Source organism: Zootoca vivipara, chromosome 6, assembly GCF_963506605.1.
Source record: "Zootoca vivipara chromosome 6, rZooViv1.1, whole genome shotgun sequence".
NCBI classification, from domain to species: domain Eukaryota; kingdom Metazoa; phylum Chordata; class Lepidosauria; order Squamata; family Lacertidae; genus Zootoca; species Zootoca vivipara.
Genome location: NC_083281.1, coordinates 55,546,690 through 55,568,139, shown reverse-complemented (window position 1 = coordinate 55,568,139; position 21,450 = coordinate 55,546,690). Strand labels below are relative to the sequence as shown.

At 45.1% G+C, this 21,450-nt stretch overlaps 1 protein-coding gene across 1 annotated transcript in view; it reads right to left on the bottom strand.

Annotated features, from left to right (window-relative positions):
• BEAN1 (brain expressed associated with NEDD4 1) overlaps nucleotides 1-21,148 on the bottom strand; it is a 48,805-nt gene extending 27,657 nt beyond the window's left edge. The window contains exons 1-3 of the mRNA XM_035121020.2: nucleotides 20,834-21,148; nucleotides 7,349-7,424; nucleotides 3,220-3,339 (exon numbers count right to left, since the gene is read on the bottom strand). Of these exons, the coding sequence (XP_034976911.1) occupies nucleotides 3,220-3,339; nucleotides 7,349-7,355 (127 nt within the window). The 5' untranslated portion in view covers nucleotides 7,356-7,424; nucleotides 20,834-21,148. The remainder of the gene's footprint in view (nucleotides 1-3,219; nucleotides 3,340-7,348; nucleotides 7,425-20,833) is intronic.
• Between the last annotated feature and the right edge of the window lie 302 nt (nucleotides 21,149-21,450).

Below are 21,450 nucleotides of genomic sequence, written 5' to 3'. Positions count from 1 at the left end.
GTGAGGATTTGAACTCAGGTCTCCACTCCAAAGTGCTATGGGGACTGGCCATAGCTCATGGGTGGAGCATCTGCAGTGTATACAGAAGGTTCCATCCCTTGCATCTCCAGATATGGCTGGGAAAGAACCCTATCAAAAATCCTGGAGAGCCACTGCCAGTCAGTGTAGACAATATGGAGCTAGGTGGACCAATGGTCTCACTCAGTATAACGCAGCTTCCTATGTTCCTAAGCACTACACTACACTAGCAAAAATGCAAACCAGGTAAATGAAAACATGCCATTATTTAAACATGCCACCCCTAACTTCTGAAAACATTATAGTTCCAGGACTGCATTATGCTTTCCCTGAACCTGTAGGTTGGTTCTAACACAAGGAAGTGAGGCAGAAAGAATTGGACTTGCCCAAGTGTTAGAATACGTGAGCAGAGTTTGGCCACCCACCCATCGAGGAAACCTTCGGGTCTAAGACATGCTGATATAACTCCTGAAAGGTTAGACTCGCATAACCAGAAAATCTCTTCCTGAAAGCCCAGCTTTGTTAGTTGGCATTGTTAGCTCCAGAAATTGCCAATGAAGGACTTCCCCCCCAATGCAAATATCAGCATCAGATGAGGGATTTCCTTAAACTGGCTGCTGGAGAAGATTACGTTGCCCCTCCCCTGTAGAGATCCCGATAATTATCTGCTGCCTTCCATTTGAAGCAATTTACATTACATCCCCATCCTGTGTGCATGTTAATTGCAGAGACACATTAAACATCTCATGCAGTTTCGCCCTTAAGTACGCTCTTTTCTTAAGTGCACAGAACAAATGTTAGAATTAGGAAGGATGGGGTGGGGAGGAGTAATACAATGGGGAAGGAATTGGCATGCAATGTGCTTTTACGGATGTGAGCGGAATCCCAGTCAGTCAATGTTGTGCTCTCTAAAATTGCCAGCTGGTTGCAGATACCATTAATTGATCCTATTACAAAAGTGCCTGACTCATTATGCAGTAAAGAGTTTACTTGTGAGTAGCACATGGAGGATTCAGCTGACATCTGCTGAAGCTATGCACACTCCATACTGAATTCTGTCTTCCTGTCAACGGTAGGCATATTTCAAGCAAAAAAAACAAACCCATACATAGATGCATAAAAAGAACAATCTAAAAGACAATTATATTTCTTTAAAACTAGATTAAAACATCCTACCCAAGCAAAAGGGCCATAGATAATTAAAAGTCAATGGCCTGATTAAAAAAAATTAATGTTCTGTCTAGTGTCTAACAATATGTTAACAAAAATGTCAGGCCAGCCTCCCCGGAGAGAGCATTTCACAAGTAGGGAGCCACTGTGGAAAAGCCCGTTTTTGTGTTGCCTCCCTCTGGACCTCCTGTCTTCAGATAACTATTGCAGGGTCCAGGTCAGTTCACAGGCGATCCTATTGGGATCCTGATCTGCAGAAGACCTTGCAGTTCAAAACAAGCACATTGAATTGATTCTGGAAACTGACTGGAAGCCTAGGTCAGGCTAGGGTCAGTGTTATGTGCTCAGACTGTCTTGCCCAGGTGAGCAACCTGGTCACTGAATTCTGCACCAGCTGCATTATCCAAGGCATCTGCAAAGGCAGCCACAAGTAGACCACATTACAGTAATCTAACCTAGAGGATACTATTCCTGTCCAAATCAGGGCAATTGAACTCACACTTTCCCATCCATTGGGAGGCGCTTGATGGGATGTATTTGCACTGTGTTTTGTTGTCCTTTTCCCTCTATTAGTACCGTATTTACCCACATTCCCTTAGTTCAGGAAATCTAAATCTGAACTGAAAACTGTGGGCATGAATGCAGGTGTTTGTTCACCTGTGGCCAAGTTGTCTGATATGCCAGATTTGCACAAAACAATAGGTTTAAAAGAAGTGTCATGCTCAGCCACACCAGCAGTGGAGTGAGAGATGGCACCCAGCAAAATGTCACCACACATTTATTTATTTTTATATATTTTTATATATTTATTGAATTTATATACCGCCCTATACCCGGAGGTGTCAGGGCAGTTCACAGAAAAGATCACAATATATAAAAATAAAATAAAATATAATAACCCAATAACACCCCCATAACACATTATTATTATTATTATTATTATTATTATTATTATTATTATTATTATTATTATTATACCCCGCCCATCTGGCTGGGTTTCTGGGCGGCTTACTGCATATATCAAAACATAATAAAACATCAAACATTAAAAACTTCCCAATACAGAGCTGCCTTCAGATGTCTTCTAAAAGTTATGTACAGTAGTACTTTATCTCCTTGACATCTGAAGGAAGGGTATTCCATAGGGAGGGCGCCACTACTGAGAAGGCCCTCTGCCTGGTTCCCTGTAACTTCGCTTCTCGCAGTGAGGGAACCAGCAGAAGACCCTCAGAGGAGGACCTCAGTGTCTGGACTGTATGATGAGGGTGGAAATGCTCCTTTGGAAATACTGTGTCGAGGCCATTTAGGGCTTTAAATGTCAGCACCAACACTTTGAATTGTGCTTAGAAACACATGAACAATGTGCTTCAGCATGCCCACAGCTGGTTAACTTGAAATTTTATGTTGTATTCCCCCCTTACTGGATCAAATCCACTGTTTAACTGCCTTTTTTGGGGGGAGATGATCTACAACTTGAGAAGAATCACACAGTACTGCCATATTTGGGTGCATGGCTTCAGAATGATGAAAGTGGTGAGGTCACATAATTAAATGCTCCCCTGTCTCAAGAACTACCTGCTCAGGGGCAGCTGCAGTTAACAGATTATGGGGAAGGTTAGGCTAGCCTAGAAAGAGTTCTCTCTAATGTGCTAACTTTCCTAGTGGAGGGTATTATTGACACGCAATCCTAGCATTTTGAAGCTGTATGGTCCAAGGGGGGCTGTGCCATGATTCTTCTCAATATATTTCCTAACTCTTTCACAGCGTTCAAAGGGTAGCCCAACCACCATAGACATGCATACCTACATGAATGGCAATAATGTCTGATGTTTTACTGTGTTTTTATATATGCTGTAAGCTGCCCAGAGTGGCTGTGGGAACCCAGCCAGATGGGCAGGGAATAATAATTAATAATAATAATAATAAGCTATAAAGGTACCAACCAAACCACCCGGACCCATCTATGGTATCTGGCCTGGTCAGTATGAATATAACTGATCCCACTGAAAGATATCCTGAAGGATTACTCACTTGAACAGGTGATCTTGATGGACCCATAGTCTTTGCCACAGTTCTTCTTGAAGTGGCAACGCAGGCAGTTCAGCAGGCACTGAAGTTCCTCCTTTCTGCAAGGCTGGGTGCCCTTTTCATCTGGGGGGAAAAGAGAGGAAGGAAAAAAAGGGGGTTGGTCAAGCAGTGAAATATGTACATTAACAAGGGCTCAGATCTTTGCAAGACTCATTGCTTGGATGAGAGTTTTGTTTTGCTGTCTTTCCATAAAACTCAGGAGCAAAAACCAGGCTTTGCCTTTCCTTTTATCAGTCAATGGGAAAACAGTGCAGGACCTATGCTAATTTGAATAATGTCTCTAAGCTTGGCCATTGTGAAATTTTTTTAAAAAAGTGCAAATTTGGAAAGATAGTGTGTGAAATGAATCTCAGCTATCTTTCCAAATTTGCACTTTTTTAAAGGAAGTACAAGCAAGGTATGTTTACATTAAAATGTGAATGCCAACCACCACCGTCATGGGTGATGGGAGGCCACAGTACAACCAAACATAGCTGTCAAGTTCTCCCCCTTTTTAAGGGAAATTCCCTTATGCTGAATAGGCTTCCTCGCGAGAAAAGGGAAAACTTGACAGCTATGCAACCAAAACCTCTGCAGGGCCGCAGGTACCTCATCCCTGCCACAAAATATTCTTGGGGAAGGGTGTGGGGAGCAACCAGTCTCAGAAATTGTCTCCCTGCCTCTTTAAGCCCCAGGCAGACAGAGAAATCACATCCCAGTCTTGGCTGGCTCAGCATTCACAGCTGGGCCCTGTTTTCCGCTGCCAACATTCACTAGCAGTTAGAAGGCGGAGGGCACATGGGACCCTTGGCTCCTGCCAGTTTTTCTAGGGTGGGCTTGTTTGGGAATTCATTCTGACATCCCAATATTTTGGAATGTATCCAGTCCTAGTCCTACTCAAAACAGACTCAATGAACTTAAAGAAAAATACCTTAGGTGGAGTGGAATTATGTGAGTTGGTGGTATATACATAAATCAAATAAATACCAGCATCCTTTCCACCCCCTGGGCTCAGGCTACCTTCTTCTTTTAATACTTTGGCACCATGTGATGACGTAATGGAATAATTTGAAAGTGAAAATAAATGAGAGGCTGACCACAAGCCACAACTGCTCTTTGCAATCGAGGATTAGGAGACTGGTAGCCCAGCCTTCAGCCAGCCGTGCAAAAGGCAGGCTGCCTAAATCAGGTTTTTGTTTCTCTTCCAGTCTATTTAATTTAAGGCCTTTGTGTCAGCTTTCATAGCCCAAAGCCCATGCAGTTAGGCGTAATTGTTCGTGATTTGCAATTCTCCATACAGCTGCTCCAGCAGAAGATGTCAGTACCCCCAATGCATTTCCCGAATATCACTGTCTCTGGCCACATACTGGTTTTGTATGGCTTAGGCAGCCACAGGCTTGTAGAAACCTGGAGGCCCAGCTTTGCATGGAGACCCATAATGAGATCAGTTTGGCTTCTGTGCTTTTAGCACTTGGCGGATAAACGTTGTCTGTGCAGCCGAGTCATTAGTGGCAGGTATCTAAAAGTCAGAATCTTGGAAACAAGGGCATTTCCCCAACAAGGGCAGTGTCGACTCAGCCTCCTCTACGTCACACAACATATATACCCCAATCTAGCGCTCTTTACAGGAATATTAAAAAACCCCAAGACAAGACTGTCTTACAAATAGCTGCCCACAGACTTAACTAACCCACAACTATTTGAGTAGCCATATGCCCACTGCCCACAAATACTTAATGTCCACAAATATTACGGTGGCTCCAAAATGAAAAACAATATTCCAGTCTGCAATAGGTTTTATTTATTTTTTTGGTGGGGAGAGTTTGAACTTTATTGCTAGCTGACAAGAAACAGTACTGAGGTGCTATGAAGGTTGTTTCGGAAAGACTGGTGCTGCTTTAGACGACCACAGTGTCTATGTCTCTGTTTGCTTCCCACCTGCTCAAACTGTAGGTTTCTAACAATGCAGGCTCATCAGCAGAGCAGCAGGCAGCAACACGGAAAAACACGTGTTTTTCAGAACACACAGCTAGTCCTGAAAAAGCATCCTTCTCCTTTCTCCACAAAGCAGCAGATAGTTTTTACAAAAAACAATTCAGGTTTCTAGTACTCATCTCTCCACTGGGAAACTGACCCTCTGAATCTTTAGAACTTCCTACTGGTCAGAGGGCTTGCTGATCAGAAGGTCGGCAGTTTGAATCCCTGTGATGGGGTGAGCTCCCGTTGCTCAGTCCTGCTCCTGCCCACCTAGCAGTTCAAAAGCACACCAAATGCAAGTAGATAAATAGGTACCGCTCTAGCAGGAAGGTAAATGGCGTTTCCGTGTGGTGCTCTGGTTCACCAGAAGCGGCTTAGTCATGCTGGCCACATGACCGGAAGCTGTACGCCAGCTCCCTCGGCCAGTAAAGCGAGATGAGCGCCACAACCCCAGAGTTGTCCGCGACTGTACCTAATGGTCAGGGGTCCCTTTACCTTTTTTACTGCTCAGAGAAGTGCAGATTGATTACAACAATTCCCTTAATTTGCAAAGTTTAGGGATGAGTATGGATCCTTACGTAGGTAAAATAGTGCCATCCATGCAAGAGGGAGATATAAGCAAACTTGGGGGAACCTCAAATTTTGTAGAGATCTCAAAAATCTTATTTGGAAAAAAAAATCTAATACCCAATAATGACTGGACATGTTCAGTGGACACTGAATGCTGAGTCGCTGTTGGAGCAAAAGATGGAAAACTGGATGGGTGGTGGTGGAATGGAGTTTCCTGGAAAAGAGCAGAGCTAGCTATAACCCTGAATAGGAATATTCCATTTTTATGGATTCACAAGGCCCTTTTCTCATCTCAGTATGCAATCTTATTGCTGATATAAAGTGTGTAAGACTGTCATAAATCATAATCAAGATTTGCCTGCTTCATGTCTCTTCTGTGCAATAACCTGATTAGTTTCCAAAGCCATATGAAAAAAGCATCACCTTCTTGTTGTTGCAGCCGCTTTCCTTCCCACCCCCACCTTCTCCTTATTATAAAATGCTCTTTGGCTTCACAGTACATGGAAGCTGTGTTTGAAAGTAAAATTGCACCCAAGCTATCAAAACAGGTCTCTGTTGTATTAATTGGAAGTGTTAGAGGAGGGCTCTGGGGAATGATATGATATTTAAGGGAACAGCAGGCACAAAGAGTGACTTGTTTGGAATCTGATGGCAGAGGAAGCTGAGGCAACCTCAAAGGAGGCAAGCAGGAAGTGACCCAGAAACATACATCCTCCTGAATCAATTCACAACAGGTGCAGAATATCAGAAAGTTCTAAATTAGCTGCCTATACCTGGGGACCAACTAAAATCAGTGTTGAGTTGATTAACTGGTCAGCTTTATCAACACAAATTTAACAACTAAAAATGTCTGACAAAATGTAGTTACTTATTCAATAATTTTAAAGCACCGCTTAATATTTTAAAACCTCTAAGGGGTGTATAACATTAAAAACAATCTGCAATATAAAGGAAGATAAAATAAAACCAGTAAAATCATAGTACAAAAACCATATAAAAACATGGCTCCCTGATCTGTGATGACGAACCTTTGCCAAGAAACTACCAACTCCTCTGAAGATGAAGAAAGTTCTGCACAGCTTCCAAGGACTATATCTTGGCAGCCTCAAGCCCTGCCATCTAGAGTTGGTGCTCTCAGAATGTGTGGCTTCAGTCTTGATCCTCCAGGGGAGACTGTAAAGCTGTGGAAGGTGCCGCAGGCCAGTGCTGAGGCAACTTGCTCCTCTTGTTCTCCATTGCAGGATCACTGTCCAAGGTCCTGAAACTCTTGCTTCTGTTTTCCAAATCAGCACCCTTTGGGATCCTGACCTCATTCAGCCACAAAGACGACTTGGCCAGTCCCGCCTGTTTCCCACCACCACTTTCCCCCAGTGATGGCTACTTACTATGGGTCAGGACACTATGACAGTCTTACACACTTCAATCAATAGGAGAGAGAACAAAGGAAAGGAAATACTGGGTGACAAGCAAAAATGGGAGTAGAAGACTGGGAAAGTTGAGGATAATGAGGGATGAATATAAGCAGAGAAAATTTCTATGTACTTACGGTTCATTTCAGCTGCGGATGAGGACAACACAGGTAAAGCCAAAGGCTACAGAAATGGTAGGTTTTGAAGAGGGATCTGAAGGAAGAAGGAGAGCCAGCAATGATACATCTGCTGTGTGAAAATCTGAGAACATTTTCCATGCTTCAACGAAGACCGTATTAGTCATGGTGAGGCAGCTGGGCACCAGCATAAAATCCTAAAAATGATTCTCTGAACCCCCTGCCCCCCCTTGCCTTTCTGTTCAAAACAGCAAATCATCCAGGAGAAATCACTCACCTCCCATTTAATAAGAAATAATAACCATTTTGGAGTAATTGCTGAGCTTCAGCAAGCAATGTATATTTCTAGGCTGAGTCCTTGACTGATGTTTAAGACACCTCTGAGCAGAACAACACCACAGTTCAATATGGAACTGGAATATGCTCTTAATCCCTCTAGGAATCCATACAGACTACGAGTGCAGGAAGGATCATAAAAGTGTTCTCTGTGAAGGACATGACACTCTGGAGGGCTGCAGAGCTTTCTCAACAAGTCATTTCCCATGAAGGATTCAGCTGCTCAAAGGCAAGCCGCAATTGATTCATTCTGGACTGGTTCAGACGTTATGTTGGGATATGAGGATGTTAGAGGAGGGTTGTATTTTGAGGTATATTTTGCCAGAATCCTTCTATTTCTAGAATCTGAGTCAGCACACCAGGCTCTATAGGGTAAACACACCCTTTAGACCAGCTTCCCCCATCCTAGTGCCCTCCAGTTGTTGCTGGATTACAGTTCCCATCATCCTTGACTATTGGCTGTACTGTCTGGGGCTGATGGGAATTGGAAGTGCAACAACACCAGAAGGACTCCACCTTGGCTACCCCTGGGTTAAACAAACAACAGCTCCAACAAGCTCAGAAATTATGGGAAACTCTGGTTAGTTTAAAAATCAAGCGTGCAAAAGAGGAGGAGAGGGGACACTTGCCCCAGTTTGTTTACAAACCCTAAATTCTGAGGGAATTTTGGGGCCCATCAGGGCCTCAACACATCCCCCCCCAAGCTGACAAGCTATACTAGCTCTGGAGCTGGAGTAATTTATTTCTCTTCCACTGGAAACTGGGAGCATATTGGGGGCCTATTAGGAGAATATGTAGATTCACCTCCTGGCACACCCCTTAATCACTCCTAGAATGCTTCCTCTGACATTAGAGAGAAGTCAGTTGTGGACTTTTCTGCAGCCTTTCAATGGGGACATCCAATGTTGGATCTCCCTCTTGAGGGTAGACGCATCTCACTTTCCTTGGAGAGAGAAAGATGTGGTTGTTCTTAGAACTCATGTGATACCCTCCTGGGGGGCCCACATGATCTCAGTCTGAAAAGTGGTTTATAAATCTTTTAATAACATTTAAACAAACAAACAAACCACCACATCCCTTCTCAAATGTTAATAATTTAACAGACAGCCAAATTTGCACAATTGTTCTTAAGCTGAGGCTCTCAGGAAGCTGAATCCTAAGCCAAATATCTACGTAATTATTTAAAGCAGGTGTGGGGAACCTTTCGCCCTGCAGCTGTTGCAGGACTACAATGCCCATCATCCTTGACCACTGGCCATGCTTGCTGCAGCTGATGAGAGTTGCAGCTCAGCAACATCTGGAGGACTAAAGGTTCCCCACAGTCTTTTCACCAATATAGCTGAGGCAGCATACGCTATGAAAACGGTAAAATTCAAATTGCAATTTTAAAAATGGTTATTTAAAAACATCAAAGCCAGCAAGGGATTAAAAACCCTCACAATTAACAATATAAAGCAACAAAAACTGCATCATCTAAAAGCCACAATATAAGATAAAGGAACGGCAATAAACACGACAAATCAAACATTAAAAAGCCTGCTGCCGTTTGCCACTTTAAAAGCCGCTAGGTTTGACACATCAGTAAGTCTGCAAAGGGCACTCTTGAAAAAGGCATTCCCCTGTGCCTGCAGGACTGCAAAAGCAGAGCCAAGCTATCAAAAAGGCTTACACAGGAGATGGGGGGTCCTGCAGGGATGGTGCAACTAATCTGCTTCAACGTTCTTAAGGTTGAGCAGGGGGGGGGGGACATTTTTCAGCCAGAGGGCTGCATTCTCTCATAGGCAACATTCTGGGGGCCATAGGCAGGGCCAGAGGTCAAAGTGAGTGAGCAACTGGTGCAGAGGTTTCCACATATACCCCACCATCTCTCTATCCTCCATGCAGGCAAACAGGAGGTACTATCCCAATTCAAGGACATATTCCACTCTGGCCAAAATACTCAAGAAGTGTGAGTAGCAGGGTCAGAATGGGGTGCATAGCCTCTGGGTAGGCGGTGTGGACTGGGAAGAGCCCCACCCCTGGTCCTGAGGTTCTGCCCCCCCCCCGGATCAGAACCTCCACTTGTCACATTCTGAGTTTCTTCTGCACTTCCTACGGAACCACTGAGAACACACACAGCCTGTAGCTTATATGCTCCTAATGCCAGGCCAGAGTGGTGCCTCCTGGTCACTGGAGGCAATGTAGGAAGGACATGCAAGTGGAACAAGGGTCTCTCTCTCTTCTCTCTCTCTCTCTCTCTCTCTCTCTCTCTCTCTCTCTCTCTCTCTCTCTCTCTCTCTGCTGCACATCTCATTTTCCCTACCTGGAATGTGGGAGGGAGGCTGTACTTTTTACCAGAGGTGACAGGATCCACATCTACAGTGGAAATGCATTCACTAAGGAAGGGAAGAAGATGAAGAAGAAGAAGAAAAAAGAAACCGAAGAAAATGAGGGCACCAACCTCGCTCATGGATTCCGCTTGCAAAGCAAAGGAAGGCACAGCCATTGCCACACAAGCTTTCACCATACATAAAAAACCCTTGCCTCATTCTTACAGTGATCAGTGGTCACAAGCATTATTTAATAAATGGTGATGATGATGATGCCAGGAGGAATAGTGGTTCTAGAACAGTGGTTCCCAAAGTGGGAGGTACCTCCCCCTGGGGTTACCTGGGAGGTGGGTGGGCTAGAGGCAAGGGGGCAGCAGGAGGATGCTGGAGGTGTAAATGATTATCAGACTGGTATCAAACTGGACCAATTTCATCAATTTTGTTGAATTAGCTGAACTAGTTTTAATTGGATTTTGAATATACATGCAATTAATTGTTACTGTTTTGAATTTTATTGTGTTATCTTCCCTTAAAGGGTAGGGTACGGGGTGCTGGGGATGAGATTATGGAACACTTCTTGTCATTATGCAACAACATCAATTTTGAAATCATGGTTGATGTACCTGAGGGAAGAGGACAAGGTCTGCATAACCACCCTGACTTGTCTTTGCCAACCTGGTGCCCGTCAGATTGCCTCCATCATCACCATGTTGGCTAGCGCTGATAGAAATTGGAGTCCAACAACATCTGGAAGCAATTTCATTCTGTTACGGGGCAGTCCTAATACATAACAATTCAGAAGTATGCCCCATTGCTTTTTGGTAGGGCTTACCGTATATATATTGGATTGCAGCCTTAAACTACTTGGCTGCTCATGAATTGGAGGAGAAAAGAAACAGCTAATTGACAAATCCATCAGTCCAAGCTAAAATCAGTTATATGACTCAGACCACATTCTAATTAGCATTATAGGAAAGGGAGTTATGCCTGGCAAAATGTTGATACCTCTCCTGCCAACTTGCTAGACTTGTGCAGATTCCACAGTGTGCAAGTCATCCTTGACACAAGTTCAATGCAAGGCAATCAGAAGCTACCCTCAAATGACCTTGACTGCACAGGCTGTGACTTTGGGGCAATGGGAAGATGGAATTATTGGCTTTGGCAGATACTTCCCCTGCTTCTGTACTGTGCTTTGTAACAGAAAAAAAAACTTTGTGTGGTTTTGTCTGATTTTTTTATTTTTTATTGGCAACGTTTTATGAAAATAATAATAATTGCTTTAAAACAAAACATAAAACCAAATAAAAATGGCACCACTCATTAAGGTGGGCTAGAAATATTGTAAATAAATGAATTCAAGATGAAACCAAGAGCACAATGAATAAAATCCAAAAATGGGAAAATAGGCACTACACCTTGGTAATTACATAAAAGCGGCAAGAGGACAGAGCAACAGCTCCACTCCCCCATGGGAAAGTGGAGCAAAACAGAACAATAAATAGGCAGCCAGGCAGCATGAAAGTCAGGAGCTAATTGGACCCCATAAAAACTGGATCACATTTGATAAAAGATTTCTGAAAGAGACAAGTCTTGGCTGGACGCCTAGAATAATATAGTGTATGGGAGGTGATTCCATCAATCCTTGGCATCTCCAGGTAGAGTTGGGGAAGAATCTCTGTTTAAAACCCTGGAGAGCTGCCGACAGTCAGTGTAGACCAGGGACAAGCTCCTTTTTTAGCCAGAGGGCCTCACTCCCTGCTGGACAATCTTCCATGGGCCACATGTGAGCTATGGGTGCGGCCAGCAGCAAAGGTTGATGGAACTACTGTTCATTTTACCTTGATACGGTAGACTAGTTTCTATGCATATACATGCAACCCTCTCAATCATCTACCCAGAGCAAGAGAAACTTGCTTGTTTTTGCCAGAGCCTGGCAAAACCACTCAATGAGGGTGGAAAGTAGGGCCAGTGAGGGTCAGGACCAGCCCAAGACATTTTGGCGCCTGAGGCAAACCACAAAATGGCACCCCCTCCTTCCCAGGGAAGAAGGGGTGAGTGAAGATCTACATCAGGAACAAGGAGGAAATAAAGATATACATCAAGATCTGCTGCACCTGTCGCCTCCCTTTGCCTCGTGGGTAGACTGGCCTTGGTGAGGGTTGTATCAGGGAGTTCCAAGGGCCAGACAGAGGCCCCAGGCCAGAAGTGCCATACCCTAGTGCAGATTGGCCAAATGGATCTGCGGTATCTGTCTCAGTATAAGGCAGGTGTCTATGTTCATTCAGCAACAGCCCCTGGAAAGAGGCCTCAAATGCAGAACAAATGAAAGCAGCCCTTAAGATGCCCTGGTCCAAATCTCTTTAGGCTTTTTTTTTAAAAAAAAATAAATTTTATTCCATTTTCCAATTTATCAAATTAAAATAAAAAAACAATCTTTTATACAAAACATCTTATATTTTCATCTTACATCTTGCTTTGCCGAGCTGTAACTCCCCCCCCCCTTCTTGCGGGTTTCTTGTTAACTCCATTTTTGCAGTTCCTTTTTGACTTTTTTAGTCAATTCGTAGGATTTATTTCAATCCTGCAAGTGTTTTTAAAGATCTACAGTTTTTCTCCATATAGTCCACATATTTACTCCAGTCTTTTTGAAACCTCGTCTCACCTTGGTCGTGGATCTTGCAAGTCAACCTAGCAAGTTCAGCATAGTCCATCATTTTTGTCTGCCACTCCTCAATTGTTGGTAATTCCTGTAATTTCCATTTTTGAGCTAACAATGTCCTAGCCGCGGTTGTCGCATACATAAACAATACTTGATCTTCTTTTCTAATCTCTCCTCCTATTATTCCTAACAAAATGCTTCCGGTTTTTTTGGAAAAGTATATCTAAACATCTTTTTCCAAATCTCTTTAGGCTTTAGATATACCAGATATTTATTTGGTCCTACGTGCTGAGTCCTTGCACCCTCAGACCAAATTCAGTCTTGCACATATCTGCGGAGCAAACATGTCTGTTGCTTCCTGCAGCAGCGCCTGTCTTACAGAGGGATTATTCTGTCTTGCTGGATGAAGGATTTGGTTGGGCAGGACTTACAGTATAGTAAATGCTTTCTCAACCTCTGGCCTCTCTGGTTCCGGTTTCTGGAGCCCCAGATTGCACAGGCGCCAGCTGTACAAGCAGGCATGATCTGGAAAGGGGCGTCGAGCGGGCAGTGCCTTGCGTGCATTTAATCAAGAAGGTGCCAAAACTGGGGCAGAATTCCTTGTAGAAAGATTCTTAGCTGGCTCTTAAAGGCCCTGCTCCCAGATGGGTTAAGAGCATGGGAGCTAAGCAGCAGCTGCTTAATTAAGAAGCTCTACCCTTCACAGTCACGTATGCCACTTCTTTCAAGGCCAAGGGAAGCGCTGCAAATGCTGCAAAGCTCAGAACCAGGAGACAGCGAGGAAAGACAAGACTAGGACTCACCCGCTGTTTAGTAAGTAGAAGACGCCAGGTGCAAATCCCAGCATTCCCAGGGCTACATCCAAGCCATACATTTAAAGCAGAGTCATACCACTTTAACTGTCATGGCTTCCCCCAAAGAATCCTGGGAACTGTTGTTTCTTAAGTTTACTGGGAACTGTAGCTCTCTGAGGGGTAAACACTAAAGCAGATCTGTATTAGGGCTAGTCCATAGTGGATGGTGGCACCCACCTGACCTCCTGACAGCTGAGTCACCGCTGCTTACTGGGAAAGAGGGTGGGGAGGTGACAGGGAGGTCGGCATGGTAGAAACGCACTGCCAGGAGGGCTGAATTGGCTCTGCTGGTGCTTTTGCGCTGTGCCAACCTCACCACTGCCTTGGCCTTTCCTTCCCAGCAAGGAGCAACAATTAAGTTGTTGGGAGGTCAAGTGAGTGCCCCTATCTCACCATGCCACCCAAAACCAGGGCTGTTCCTTCAGAATGTGCTGTTCTGACCTAAGCATTAAGAATTTAAGCCAACTGAAATTAAACACAAAATCTATGTTGCAATATTTCCTTTCTGGGAATTGAGGACTACCAAGTGTTCCAAAATAAGCAACTGAGACACATTCTTGGTCAGGGGGCAACCTAAACGGACTACTTGTTGCTGAACTACAACTCAGCCACAGCAAGGAGAGAAAGGGGGAAACCTTTGTTTGGTTTTAGATGATGTAGTTGCGTTTTGTGTTTGTTTTCTTATAAGAGGTATCCATCCTTACCTGGCATCCCTCCTCATACAGGAAGGAATGCCTCTTAAGATGTCAGAGACAAGAAACCTGCATCCCTCAGGAAGTTGCATGCCTACAACTATCATTCCTCTCTGTTGGCCATGCTGACTGGAGCTGATGAGAGCTGGAGTCTGGAGGGTGTGAAGGGCTACAAGTCCCGCACCTCTCTTTTACATATTTATGATAAAATAAAGACTTAATGTAGTCAGCAAACACAAATTCAATATTAGTTCCTATTATTTTAAAAGAATCATATTTTGTTTCCTTCTCACCAGTCACAAATAAATCAACATGAATCTGTACTATTTAATCACCATTACCATCATCATCTTACATAAGATTCTAGATTGCACCCAGTACTGCAAATCGTGGCAGGAAAACCTGTACCTCCAGGTTCCAATTCATTATGAAGTTACTCCATCTTCCAATAAACATTTTGTGTGTCTGTGTTCTCTAACACCAACATGATTTCTTAATTCGATCATATCCACAATAACAGAATTCTATATTAACAAGATGTCTCTTCCCCATCTTGATTATTTGTCTCCTTTCCGCTGTAAGAATACCGTGTTCTAACATCTGTTGGGATTATTGGTCTGACATAACAAAGTAATACAGTTAACAGGTTCAACGATAGGCTTTGTGCCATTTCCTTTATGTGATTAAGAACTAGCTTCCAAATGTTATGACCCTAGGACATGTCCAGTAAATAGGACCTATATCTGCTTGCACTGAATTACACTGCCAGCGGTTATTATTAACCCCAGGGAAAGTTCAGTTGGATCTCAATAGATTAAGACACCACCAGAATAACAATTTATAAGAGCGTTCTTTAAGATTCACACTTTGGCATTCACACTTAAAGAGGCCTTTAATGGTGGTACCAAGGTGTAAACCCATCTCTAACTAACTGCAGTAACTCTTTCTGCTGTAACCCTTTCCCCCTGGCTATCATGTGTGTGTGTATAGGATTGTACTGTAATCCTATTCACACTTACCTTGGAGTCAGTTCCATTGAATTCATTGGACTTATTTATCAGATGACAGTAAACATCCAGCTTCAGCAGTGCTATAGCTGTTACAAGGTCATTCCCTGGTTCTCTAGTGAATCAAGACCTTTGCAGTAATCCTCATCCTCATCACTGTTGTTGTTGTTGTTGTTATTTTATTGCCTTCCGGACATATGTTTCAAGGCAATGCACAAAATTCAGTATAAAACTGCTAAAAGCAATAAAACAAATAGCAGTACTGTAGAGAAATTTCAAACCGACCCAAAGCAGACACCCCATAACAGAGACTTATTCATCCAGCTGGGTAAAGCCTGTCGGAAAAGAAATGCCTCCATTTTTGTCTGGTGTCTGTTGTGTTCTACAGAACAAGAGCAACCACCCTAAAAGCCCCCTCTCTCTTCTATTGATTGCCACCCTTTTCTCAACTTCAGAAACACCTATCTTAGAGGAATATAGGCTTTGCAGATTCATCACTCAGAGTGTGGCAAGGTAAACTCAGTTAATCTCATTGGGCTCCTTTGTGTTTAACAGCAATGTTCACACCTACAGGAAGATTTTTCAACCCAGAAAACGAAGATAGGAAGCTGCTGTATTGACTACTGGTCCATCTAGGTCCTTCTGCATGCAAAGCAGGTGTGCTCTGCCACTGGGCCCTTGAAATGATCTGCTTCCTTCCCTTTTTGTTTCCACTTCCAGATCAGGAAAGCCGGTTTCACAAGCTCTTCCCAGCCCGAATGACCACCAAACCAACCAATCTTGTTTCTATTTGGCCAGGGAGTTCAAGGCTCCCCCTGCTCCACAATTTCACTCTCACAACAGCCCTGTGCAGATGATTAGGCTGAGAGGCTACAATGTCACCCACTGAACCTCATGGCTGAGTGAGAATTGAACCAGGGCCTCTCCAGTCCCAGCCCAAGTCTCTAACAGCTACAAATGAAAGAAACTGCTGTCAATGAACCTGAACAGTCGAAAACCCAGTAAACCCTATGGCAGTAATGTGACCATCTTTGGTCCTCCAGATGTGTTTGGACTCCAGCAAAGGTCCATGGTCAGGGATGATGGTTGGTAGGTGTAGCCCATATGGAGGACCACAGGTTCCCCTTGCCATGGTCTAGGGTGCCCAAGGCACAAGTGTTGTTCACCTGACTTGATCCACTGTAATCTGCTGTGATAGGCAGGCATTTCCAATCAGACATAACAAGCAACTCCTGGCAGGGGAGAAAGATGACAACACTTCGCTTGCCATACTGTCCTAAGGACAACTGTGCCTGCATAGCAAACTTCAAACTACCAAGATACAGACACCACACATATACATTAAAAGGTCTTCAAGTACCAGGTTATACAGACGGCACACCTATATGTCCACTGAACATATAAGGGGAGTGGATCAGGATCTTGCCTGTTGGTCACACACCCAGCACTGAAGTTGCTGCTAGCCATGTCCATCAAGTGACTACAACGTTAGTGAGGAAGGGACTTAGTGGCATACAACCAGTCAGGGGTCCTAACTGGCACATAAATCATAAACACAGAGTTGCAATTTCTTATTAAGGCAGAGCAGGCAACTGCCAGGAGGGGATATGGCCAGTAAATTGGGACAACCCTGCTCCCTGAGAGGGGCTGGACAGACAACTCTTCTCTTTTATTTAATGAGGCTTACATTACTGAAGCTGGCTAAAAGTTGGGGCAATATTATAAACAGTTCTGTGAATGCAGGAAGGCTTTTGCTCTCCCCTCTCCTGATCGATTTCTTTGTGGGAATTTTCAAGGGAATGTTCTCAGAGTACAGCAACTGCTGACTATTAAAGCAGCTACTGTACTGATACCCCACACGGACACATGCACACATACACTCTCTGGAGCAAACAAATTCATAAACACCGGCAGATTACTTTTGCAAATTGGAATAATGGCTGCCTCTTCCCAAATGGATAATGCTTCCCAAGAAAAAAGAACGGTGGAGGTAAAGAACTTGGTGTGTGTGCGTGTGTGGGGGGGGAGAGAAGAGTCTTAATAACAGTTTGTTTTGGTTTGCACAGCAGATGTCATTTAGTGGTACATGACGTTGTCAAAGCACACCCACACAGTTTACTAGCCAGATTTTAGGAATCCATTAAACATTCGCTCCAGTGAGTGGAAATAAAATCCAGTCATTCACTTACATTTTGGAAAGTCTCTTGTTTTAGGGAGCAATGTGCACAGCTTTCTGTTCTCTTACAGGGCAATCCTATACATGTCTACTCTTGCATAAGACATGAGACTTCAGTGGGGCTTACTCCCATCTAAGTGGGCAAAGGATTTACTGTCTTAAGGCCTCACAGGGGCAGAGAGAAATGTGAGCATGCTAAGGGTGCAACTCTAGCCCCAGTTACCAAGGAAGATCCATGCCCACAGGATTCAATTAAGTATTTCTTCTGAGCAGACATGGTTAGGATGGCACTGTAATTCTCTTTGCTGCTCCACTTTGCCACTGCTCCCCACTGAAAGGAGAGGGGAGGTTTCAGACAAATCCTGGAGGACCCTGGACCCACCCACCCACCACTGATTTGCAGCAGCTGGCCTGACACTGGACTTCTGGGTGGAAAGGGGAGGTTAAGGTGGGGGAATGCTGTTGGGTTGATGTGAATGGTTTTTGGGGTTGTGTTTATCTACTGGTTTGTGTTTATCTGCTGTTTAGTGGGTGCGAGTTTATTGTCTGAAAACTGCTAATGTCTTTTTGTTACTGTTTAGGGCACTGGTGTGTTGCTTTTGTTTTCCTATATGGTGTATGAAATGTTAACGTATTATATGGCCTCTCCTGATTTGGATGTTATAGAGAAATAGATTATCACTATACTGGTGACATCTCGCACCAAATTTCATAACAACCACTCCCAACAGTTTCATGTAGATGTTAAATACTAATGGGGACAGGATGACACCCTGCGGCACCCCACAACGCAGCTGCCAGGAGGCCAAGAAGTGATCACCCAGTGATAACTCTGAAACTGAGTCTGGTGAAACAGTGCTTCAGTACTCATCTCACATGGCCAATTCAGGAAGGTATCATGGTTAAAGACACCAAAAGCAACTGAGGTGGCCATCAGGGCGGCCAAAGATGATTCAGTCCTATAACCAGGCCTGAACTCCAACTGAAATGTGTCAAGAATCAGTTTCATCCAAAAGTACTCGCAACAGTCACACCATCACCTTCCTCCATCCCAAGCATATGATGTAAACAACAGGAGCCTATTGACAAAAATGTACTTCAGTCAATCAGTGACCCTAGAAGGTATCTCACACATTATGAAGTTCTACTAAAAGACCCACCCAGACATACACTTGTACCCTGTCTCGCACTCAGAGAACACCAACCCTTCTCACCCTGCACAGGAAATGCACCTGACTTATGCCCTCACTACATTCGGTCTCTTCCTGGTTGAAATCAAAATAGAAGAGGAGTAGTGCCCTTGTCCTGGGGACAAAGGGGCTCCCCAACAGAGGGATAAATAGATAAGTACGTAGAGTGGTACCTTGACTTACGAAGGCGATCCGTTCCGTGGCGCTTTTCATAAGTTGAAACCTTCAGATGTTGAAGCGCCCATTTTGCGCATGCGCGAAGCGCGATTTTGCGCTTTGCACATGCGCAGACCACGCACATGACGAAAATACTTCCAGGTTTGCCGACTTCAGAAGTCGAAACCTTCGGAAGTCGAGGCATTCGGAAGTCGAAGTACCACTGTATATAAAAGAACGATATCATCAATACTTTGGGGCAGAAGCTCAGGGTCCAGCAGGCGAACCTCCAAAATGCAACAGGCTTGGCTTCTGACATTTTAAATTAATACATAGTGCACTCTGAAGTCCAGAGCCTAAAATTAACCTAACTGTATCATTGTATGCAGAGTATCTGTCCCAACTTGGCATCTTCCAGACGTTTTGGACTACAACTCCCATCTGCCATGACCATTGGACATGCCAGCTACAGCTGATGGCAATTGTAGTCCACACCTTCTTGAGGGCATTGAGTTGAGGAAGGCTGATTCATTGACTTGTCCTGCTTTCTTTTAAGATGAGTTAAGTATCGGTCATTGCATATAGTGATTTTAAGATTTTATTACAGCATCTGCCTTGCATGCAGAAAGTCCCAAGTTCAATCCCTGGTGTCTCCAGGCAGACCTGGGAGACACTTGTCTGAAATCCTGGAGTATAGACAATACTGAGCTGGATGGGCCAACAGTCTGACACAATATAAGCCAGCTTCCCATGTTCCAGTGTGCCTCCAGTGTGGGAGAGCCTACCACGCCTCTAGGTAACCAGTTCAATGGTCAAACTGCTCTACCCATCAATTCCTCCCCCACCCTTATGTTCAATGGAAGTCCACCATATTGTAATTTAAGCCCAATAGACCCAGTCCCACCCTCTGGGGCTGCAGAGAACAAATGAATCAGATGTATACCAGGGTTTTGAAATCCAATTGTCTAAGTTTGCCAAAACCAAAACAAACCCCCACTCTCCTTCTGCTACCATTTCTGCAGTTATGAAACACCCAGCAACGATTAGCATGTAAATATTATTTTATTGTCTTTCTTTCCTCCTCCCATCAAATAATGTCAAAGTAGGAAACAGAAGTCCATCTGCTTTCTCCCTGCAAGTAGCCCCATCCCTTGTGCCAGGAATGGAGCAGGAAATGAGAGAGAGAGAGAGAGAGAGAGAGAGATGCTTTTGTAGCTGTACTTATGCATGCAATGTGTTACAGATGCTTTAAAAGTTTCAATAGAAAACCCCACTGCCGCTGACACAATTGTGCCAAAATGATGTGTTTCACTGCAGGGCTCTTTGATGCCACATGCTCATCAGCACAGGTGCTCTCCTCCTCCTCCCTTCCCCTCCCTTCAACTACTCCAAACCAATAAAGAAGGGAGGGAAACACAGACCAATTTATAGATGTGACTAACAGGTGTGCATGCAAGACATTTTCCCCACCCCACCCCATGCAGAGATGCAGGCTTCCCCTTTCACCCACTTGAGCTGCATAATCGGGGAGTGGTTAAAAAAGAGGTTTAATCCATACTCTAAAAATTTCGACACACAGTACTGCATTCCAGAGCGCTGTTTCTACCCTGCCTGGGTTGCCTGGCTGAGTGCAAAAATATGGAAAGGGTTATATTATTTCCTATAAAATCATCTGGATTCCCTCCCCAAATCATCTGGATTCACCCCCCAAAAGGTGAATTCCCATGAAACAGACATGCACCCGTTTAAATTTAGCCCTCTCCAACCTTGTGCCCCCCCACCCAATGTTTTGGACCACAACTCCCATCATCCCTGAGTACTGGCCATGCTGGCTGGTGCTGATGGGAGTTGGAGTCTGACAACATCTGGAGGGCACCAGCTTGAGGAGGGCTGACCTGGTGCGTGGGCATTACAAGGGATGCGCGCCCGGGAAGAACGATGCGCGTGGGTTTCGTCTTAAGGATGGATGGACAAAGGAAGCCTTTGGAAATGTAGGGTGCAAGTGCACAGCCGCGTGGGCTGGCGGGGAGAAGCCCCGGCAGCAGACCTCCCCGCCCGCTCGCCCTCCCTCCCGCAGGATCCGTCGCCCCGTCCCCTGCCTCTTACCGGAGCCCATCCAGGCGACCGATCTCTCCATGCGCTTCGACGGCTGCAGCCCGGCGACGACGGGAGAGGCAGACTTCCGCTTTCGCCGCCGCCGCCAGCCCGGCCAGAGCAGCGGCGAGGAGGCGGAGGCGGGACGCGGCGCTCCGTGACCACCGCCCGCCGGCGGCAGTAGCGCCTTCCCAGCGGCTGCGGCGCGGCGCCGGGCCACCGGCTGCAGAGAGAGCCCCGCGTGGCCGTGCGCTTGGCGCCTGCAGACAGCCGCCACCGCGGCATCTGGGCTTCCTCCGAGGGCCCAGCCCGCCACCCGCTCGCTCGTCCGCCCGCCCGGCCCGACTGTAGCAGCAGCGCCTCGACGTGGCGGAGAAGAGGCGGGCAGCGGAGCGCGCCGAAGGGACTGGCGCCGGGACGCCCCCCCCCACCTCCCCGCCAGGCAGCGGCGCTTCCTCGGCTTTCCTTCTCAGCTGGGGTGGAAGTTCTGCTCAGCCAAGCGCTCCGAAGGAAGAGGAAGAAAGCCTTCCGCGAATCAGGGCCATTAGCCACAGAGAAAGGAGGATGTGAGCATCTCGAGTGCAGAAAGAAAAGGGATTTCCTCCCGGCCAACCCACCCATGCATTCTG